The 8525-nt window shown below is 45.1% G+C and overlaps 1 protein-coding gene across 1 annotated transcript; it reads right to left on the minus strand.

Annotated features, from left to right (window-relative positions):
* Nucleotides 1-811: 811 nt before the first annotated feature.
* On the minus strand, nucleotides 812-5470 carry LOC122391661. Its single transcript, XM_043385793.1, has 2 exons — nucleotides 5134-5470; nucleotides 812-4987 (listed from the first exon to the last, which is right to left on the minus strand). Exon 2 carries the CDS (start codon nucleotides 4481-4483, stop codon nucleotides 812-814), a length of 3672 nt encoding a protein of 1223 aa, XP_043241728.1. The 5' UTR covers nucleotides 4484-4987; nucleotides 5134-5470.
* Between the last annotated feature and the right edge of the window lie 3055 nt (nucleotides 5471-8525).

Consider the following 8525-nt stretch of genomic DNA (forward strand, 5'->3'; position numbering starts at 1 on the left):
CGCGAATCATGAAGTTATGCTTCCTCACTGAGGCTCTTAGGCGGGTTATAGAGCATGACGGATGTGGGTTCCGCATTTTCAAGCAATAGTTGTCAACAGTTGATTGATGTTTTGTCAAAACATATTAGCATATACGGCAGTTCAGTGTACTTTATGTCCGTCTGGTGTGCCCATCGTTGCGTTTTCGCAACGCTGATGGCGCCCGGTGTGCCCTTCGTTGCGATTTCGCAACGCATGTTTTTTACGTTTTTCTCGAGAAACTTTTGCTGCAGGCAAAAATTATTTTCGATTCCATACAAGGCCTTGGTAGGAGCATAACATATTTTGATTTCGTCGATTTTCATGATGGTCAATATTCCTGGGCATAAATGGGTTAACTTGTCCATTACCCGACGAATCCAAACGATGCCTCTTATCAACCTTGGCCACGAGGAATAATAGGCGATCAATTTTTGAACAGGACTCTGGTTTTCATTGTGCATTTTCAGTGGGGTTGCCTTTACCTTCATTTCAGGGTCGAGCCCATTCAAATCCAGTCCTGGAAGATGAGGCCATTGTTCCCTTGGATTTTGTAGAAAAGCGGGTCCCTGTCTCCACATTTCCTTTTCGAGGAGTGTGGGCGCATCGCAGCCGCGTGAGAGGAGATCAGCCGGATTGTCCTCCGAAGGAACCCACCTCCACTCCTCTAACAGCGACCCATCTCGGATAGCCGCCAGACGATTTGCTACAAATATGTGGAATCGAGCTGTTTCGTTCATTATATATGATTTATTTATACTTATATACTTATTACTTATACTTATTTCGTTCATTATATATATAGGACGGTCGTACTATCGGTCCAAAAATAGCGGCAGGGTTGAACCTTGAACTCCAATGCTCTTTCCAATTCCAAATTGACCTTAACTGCTAGCGTTGCCGCGGATAGCTCCAATCGCGGGATGCTAAGCGGTTTAATTGGAGCTAGGTGACATCTACTACACAGGAGGGTGCAGGACGTCCGGCCCTCTTGAGTGACTACTCGCAGGTACGAGGCCACGCCATAGCCTCGTTCGCTGGCGTCTGAAAAGTGGTGTAGCTCCAATCTGGTTGAGGCCGAAAAACCGCTTTGGCAGATGCACCGTGGAAGTGTATATAGAGAGAGAAGTCCCAAATCGGCCACCCATCTTCTCCACTGTTTGCAGTATTCCCCGGGCACGGATTGATCCCAACCCAACCGTAAACGAGTTAGTTCCTGCAGAAGCATTCTGGCTCGCATGACGTAGGGGGCTGCGAGACCCAAGGGATCATAAAATGCGGCTATCGCAGAAAGCATTCCCCTTCTTGTCAGAGGTTTCCCTGTAAACTTGCTAAGCTCCAGTTGGTATCCTAATCGATCTGATTGCACGTTCCAACTGACGCCCAACGCCCGGTCTGTAGGCAGAGTGTCTATTCTAAGGTTCAAACTTTTAATCTTGGGAGAGTGATCGGCCTCAGGAATCGAGTCCAGTACGATTACACTGTTACTGGTAAATTTGGTGAGATTAAAACCTCCCTTCGAGCATAATTGCTTCAGGCTCAATGCCAGATTTATAGCGTCGTTTTCACTAGTCGTTGTCACGAGGCAGTCATCAACATAGAAGTTGTTCAAAACCGTCCCAGGCACTTGTCGGTCATATACTGTTCCGTGATCCGTAGCTGTGCGTCGTAGGGCGAAGTTCGCGCAACTGGGCGAGGACGTGGCCCCAAAAAGGTGGACCGTCATCCGGTATTGTTTTGGGCTTGCTTTGATGTTCCCATCGGGCCACCATAAAAACCGTAGGAAGTCGCGCTGATGTTCAGGAACCTTTACTTGCAAGAACATTCCCTCGATATCCGCCATAAAGGCAACAGGTCCTTGCCGGAAACGCAGGAGAACGTCCGTCAAAGAATTTGTAAAGTCTGGACCTCGTAATAACTCGTCATTTAGGCTGGTACCTTGAAACTGGCAAGCACAATCGAAAACAACTCGTATTTTATCTTTCTTTCCCGATTGTTCAATTCCGTGATGGGGCAGAAACCATACACTCCCATCTCTGATGTGAGAGCTCTCAGGAGCATCTTCAGCATATCCCTTTTCCAATAATTTGGTCATCTGCCTGGTGTATTCTTCTGCAAAGTTTGGCTGATTTTGAAATCTTCGTCTAAGCTGCTCGAGTCGTCTGTGAGCTATCAGTTTATTGTTAGGCAGGACAGGACACGAGCTCCGGAACGGTAATGCTATTTCATACTGCCCATTTCGAAACGTACAGGAAGACTCTACAATCGAATGCCAGATAAGGTCTTCCGCAGATGGACCTGTCTTGTACTCTGCTCTATTACCACACGAATCTTCATCAAATGTTAGCTGAGTTTGGTGAATGTTAACTTTGAGGCGACTATTGGTCGCCTTCTCTGCGCCACCAAGAACCCATCCGAATCTGGTCCTAACGGCGAACGGACCACCGTTTTGACTTGGGACTACCTCAATCGGTTCCATTACAGCGGCAACATTATTTCCAATTAGAAGTCCCACATCTCCCGGAACATTCTCCTCTAGATTTACTCCTCCATTAATAAGGTATGGCCATTTCTTTAAATCATTTGCATCGGGAGCGTCTTCTTTGGATACTGGTATCCGGTTTAGAACGATCAGAGGAGGTAACTCCAATCGGCTAGTAATATCCAAATCTTCCATAATTACTCGGGAGACCATGCATGTGGCAATTCTCTGATCTGAATTTATAGTTGAAAGTGTAACGGATGTGTTTTCAGTTGGTTGCGCCCCCAGCTGGTCAAGTAACTGTCGGGAAATAAAGGAATGGGTACTGCCGGAATCTAAAAACGCGGAAGTTGGCACTGTTACTCCAAGGAGTGTAACGCGCACAGGCACGACTTGTAACTTTGCCCCGCCTCTTGATGCCAGATGTCCTGATGTGACTGTTGGTAGGAAACTTTCTTGCCGGTCGAAGTGAAGCGCAGTTGGATGTGACCCTTGACACGTCTTACATATTTTCCTGTCTTTACAATATTTGGCAGTATGATTTGGGCGTAAACAGCCAAAACAAAGTCGATTTGAATGGATGAACTCAATCTTTTCGTCCCTTTTCATCCTCCCAAGCTGGGGACATTCCGAAATTTCATGATTTTGGTCGCATTGAAGGCATGTCAAAGGAAAACGTGAAGGATTCACGTTACCAGATAAGAGCTTTCCTCTTACGCTATTCCCTGGTCCAGGTTTTCTTTCTCCATACAATTGTTTCGCATTTTGGGAAGTAACATGCCGACCGTACGATGGATTGCAGGCAATCCGAGCCTCTCGCTCGATGAACAGAACAAAATCTTTGAATTCCGCTTGACGGTGATCGGTTTGTTCGATTTCGTCTACTTTAACTCTCCATTTGTCTCTAAAGAACGGCGGCACCTTCTCCAAAAGCAAACGAATGGTTTTGACATCCACCGCGCCCGTCCCACATGGGAGGTTTGAGAGCGCGTTCATGCTACCCCGTAGCTGAATAGCAAAGGTCTCTAGGCCTTCTACGTCATCAGCCTTTAAGTTGGAGCACTGCAGTAATTGGTCTACGAGGCCCGCGGCTACTTGAATGGTGCCCCCATAACGGCGTTCGAGCAAACTGATAGCCTCTGTAAAACCTTGCTCAGGCGGTAAATGCAGACATGTGGACACTATTTCTCTTGGTCTTCCACGAGTATACTGATGCAAATACGATAATTTTTCCTCTTCGTTACTTACTTTGGCTACGATGTTTGCATGAAAGGCACGCATAAAGCACCGGTATTTTCCCAAATCTCCATCAAACGTTGACATTTCTAGCATGGGGAGGTGGAATCGCTTAGCCAGTTGGTAAGCTGCGTCGTCGTGGCTATGAGAAGGTAGAGACTCAATAACATGGTCCCGATAAGAAGACAGCTCAAATTTAGACGTGGATTCTCTGCTCATAGATACATTTATCGGTTGTGAAGTTACGTGATCTCTGGTTTGACCTTTTACTTCATTTTTTAAAGCTGCCTCTCTTGCAGCAACTTCTTTAATTTGCATATCAAGTTCTAGAGCCTCTTGCATGGCGTGAATGTTCTGTGCTTGTCGATCAAGCTCTTGCTTTTGCTTTAGACATGCTGCCCTAGCTTGAAGACCAGCTAGTTTTGCCTTCTCAGAAGCTATTGAGGATTGGGCAGAAATGCAAGACGCGGTATCATAATCGTCATAAACTGCCCTTTTGGCATACGTATTATACGCATATTCCTGTATATGGCTCGTCTGTAATCTACTTCCAGGTTCAACGGGTGATGCGGCACCATTACACTCAAATAAAAGACGGTCGGACGGCACCTCAGACGGAACACTGTCGTGGCCTAGACACGTTTTGAGCCGCTCAATCAAAACTGGCTTTGACCCCTGTGTGTCTTGTCCCATTTTATCAAGCATTATCCGCAGCTGTCCCGGTGTCAACGTATTTAATTTCAACATCTTCCGGACTAGCCAAAGTGCCAAAGTACCAGTGTGCTGGAGGGATAAGATATCAACCTACAAACGAATGTGGCAGAAACCGAACGCACTGGGAGGTTGCCACTTTCGATCGTATCGCAATTGGGTCGGTACAGAGTCGGTCAATCACACAGTGCGAATTTCCTACAGAACGCACAAACTAGCCGATGACCTCAGTAACTACACACTCAAAAAAGGGGGGTCAACCAAACCCGTAGGCCGGTAACAGCACCCGATCCTGGAGGTGTGACGATAGCGCAGCAATTTTCGATTATCCCAGTAGGTATCCAACGGTAGAGGTTGATCTAGATGAATTGTAGAAGGCAAAGAAAAAAGGCCATACCTTGCGCCGAACTTGCAAGAAGCTCCTTACGGTGACACGATCCGGAAGTCTTTAATGGCAGCTGACAATCCAAAACTGTTGCCGGCAATATCCAATACGCAGTGCAAAGTAATTCGCTACTGAATTTTGTATTGACTGGTTTTCTGAAAAACGGCAATTTCGTTTAGGAACAGAACAGCTGATGATGATAACAAAAATGAACACAAGAGTAAAAGGGTGACAAACAATCAGAAAACAGAATGGTACAAAAAACATGAACTCAAACGAAACAATAAAGTAGGTCACTCACGGATTGTTTCGGGCTGTATAGATGGGATGCCGGCAATAATCAGTCTTCTATCAAATGACAAGCCATGGAAACGACAGCGCAGACGATTTAGCTATTTCTTCGCGTCCGTAAAACAAACCATCTAACCAAATCAGACCATAACTTGCAAACACAAAAAAGAACAAAAATCTTAAAACCTTAAACTTGCAGACAAAACAATATAACCAACAATACAGCGAATCCACTCTATCAAAAAAGGGAAACCAAAAGAGCATGTGCCGCATTTGGCATGGCGCCGTCATGGATATAAATCAAATTTGATATCTTATCGCCCCCAGCACACTAATTGGTCTTTGGCGCTAACAATCAGATTGGCACATTACGTAAACAAATTACAAATTACAAATACAAAGCAACTCTCTCGTAGCTTTTATCTCTTATCAGGTTCACTTCACACGAGAAGGTTATATTTAGCGGAAAACTATCACGTCAGCCGACGTCACTTCAGTCACGACTCCAAACAAGCCGGACTCTGCGTCCATCTCACAATGGCTTCATTTTTCTGCTCTGAGCAGCATCCAAGGCCCTCTAGAAGACCTCCATCGGCTGCATCTCGAGCCTGAGCCATGAGACCAAGAGTAGACCAGTCGCGGCGGTGGCTACGGGTCTTCCACTGACCGCCCGAGGGGTCACACGTCCAACGCTTTGCCGCCCAGCTCGTATGATTTACTCTGATTAATACACGACCTACCAACGTGCTCTCAGTGGCTTCCGCGGTTCCTGGGCCATGTTGGTCATTGCGCTGCAGTAACAGTTGCATGATGCATGCGGTCTGTCAGATCGGAATGAGGTGCTCGAGGTTGATGGTCGGCAGTTGGCACCGTATAATTATTGATGTGATTGATTACGATATACCATGGTTGCTGAAGGGGAGGGGTGCGATGTGCCATGGATTCTTATGGCGATTTATGATTAGGTTTTGGGGAGTGCACAGATCTCGTAAGGAATAGCTAACGATGTGATTTGATTGTGTATGCATTGATAGTACGTACATAATACATTTGTCAACACCAACAGCCATTGCATGTTTAACTCATGTATCAACATTGACGTGACGACTTTTGTTTGCTGCAACTATTCATCAATTCAAAACCGCTTGCAATCTTGCCATTCATTCTATTTAGCAAACCACTCCATAATCACCTCTTTTTATAGCTGTTTGTATGATTCATCGATCCAAAATTTGAATGGACTGGGCAATGAAGATGTTAATCACTACCATTGAGTTCTCGTTTACCGGGATAAGGTACCGATTGGTGGTTATTTCCGCATCGGTATTCATTGCGTATCAAAAGCACTTAATTTATCTAGTCTTTGTTTCGTCAATGTTACGGGTCAAACGAACATATGCTTCCCATTAAGGCTTCTAAATTTCTATTCAGAAAATACTTAAAAGCGATCACCAAAAGTTCCTGCAAAAAAAAAAAAAAAACAATATCCACATCACAATCGAGGCTTATAGAAGCCCGAGTACTCTTTGTTCAATCACAGCAGGTAGATGAAAACCAGCCGAAGATCTGTAAGATTTAGCCCCCTGCACTGCATTGCACACTGCACAGCCAAGGCCCCGCACTATTCGTCTGTATTATAGCAATCGACAGTACTCGCAGTCGAACGGCATGCCTCCAGTCCTGCCGGGCCGCGACGACCTCGTGGGAACACTCACAGGAACCAGTCACCGCCGACACCGCCTCCAGGGGCCGGTGCACTGGTGTTTTTTGTCGTCAGATGGTTTTACGACCAGGATTAGCTACCGCACCTCTGCAAGGTGTCTCGATGCTCGGAGACGCGGGAAACGATTTGGAGCGAGATGTTGCAAAATACAGGGCTTCTCGATAGAACAGTCAAATGATAGCCGTTGACACTGAACATACAGGAGGGTTGGATTATGCTGTGAGTGACATGTGCCATGTCGACTAAGGAATGAATATAACCCAAAGAGTCGAAAGTGAAACCACTAATTTGAGTTTTAATTAATGTCATTCTTTCAAGGCCGTCACGCTTAATTCCAAATAATCTGTTCAGACAGGGGAAAATGATATTGAAGCTCACCTTTTGTTTAGATTTACCCAGGAATGCCACGTCCTTGAGAGATAATTACATTCAGTTCCATGAAATCAAACGAAAGTGATCGTTTAGTGGGAAGAGTTATGATCGCTCTGTGGAAGAATTCGGGTCACTGATACTTGTATTGTCTAATATGTGCTAAACGCGAAATGGAATGCTACAGGCATGCTACCGGAATGACATATGAACAAACCTAGGTAAGTGTATAAACAAAACTTATCATCTGGTTGACTCTCAATGTATGCCTTGGCCTTTCTTATTGGCGAGGCTTACAAAGTCTATTTAACTACTCAACATTCACATCACAAGCCACTAACTCTTCAGAGCCGGATAATGATTGTCCCGATTCGTTTCGAATGGGTTTGTAGAAATTGACGATCTTCTGTCTACCCGCCTCTACTCCTTATTTACAGCATTCTTGGGTATAGGGCATATCACCACTCTGTATCTACGCCTAATTGACAATTTCTCCGTAGTATCATTTCCTATCACATTCACTTAGCATTTAAAGAATGCAGGATTAGCTTTGGGTGATAAATTACACATATTTTCTTTACCTGACGATCTGTCACCGCATTCGCCTTTCCACTCAGAAAAGGTTCGGTCATTTGACGTTTATGGACTAAATAGCAGATCATTCATAAATACTTTGATTTGTTACGATGATATCAGAACGATGTAAGCCGTTGTTGATGTGAGCTTAGAGCTATGCTTATTTACTGATCTGTCTGTGTTCCTTCTACGGAATAAAAAACAACAATATCTAGGATAATAAGTGAATGTGAAAATGTGAGCGAAGAGTGCTATGGTGTCCCTCCATATTAACATGCATCATATCAAGACGACGAATGCGTGCAACTTACATGTACGAATACGCACTGCCTTTACCGATATATCATAGCCATAGGCGGCGGAACGGGGGGGGGGGGCACCGGTGCACCGTGTCCCCCTTTGATTTTGGCATTTTGACATTAAGCCTATGGGCGTTGTATAGAAAGAATGGGACCAAAAGTCGGCAGTGCGCCCCCCCCCCCCCCTAACCTTTTATTGTAATTTAGTGGTAGCTAAAACTGCACATGAACGATTGCAGTGTGATATGGTGATACGGTCAGAGATATATTCACTCAATTCAGTGTTCAGTGCTAAGGGATGAACATGCACCTGCAGCCGGACTGCCAAGGTCTGACAACGTAACCGCGCGTTTCATGTCACTGGTATTCATTTGGGTCCAATGTAACCCACATATTGAGAAATACGGTTACAATATTGTGTGTACTTTGATTCCA

Source organism: Amphibalanus amphitrite, unplaced genomic scaffold, assembly GCF_019059575.1.
Source record: "Amphibalanus amphitrite isolate SeventyFive unplaced genomic scaffold, NRLGWU_Aamphi_draft 000448F_arrow, whole genome shotgun sequence".
Lineage (NCBI taxonomy): Eukaryota > Metazoa > Arthropoda > Thecostraca > Balanomorpha > Balanidae > Amphibalanus > Amphibalanus amphitrite.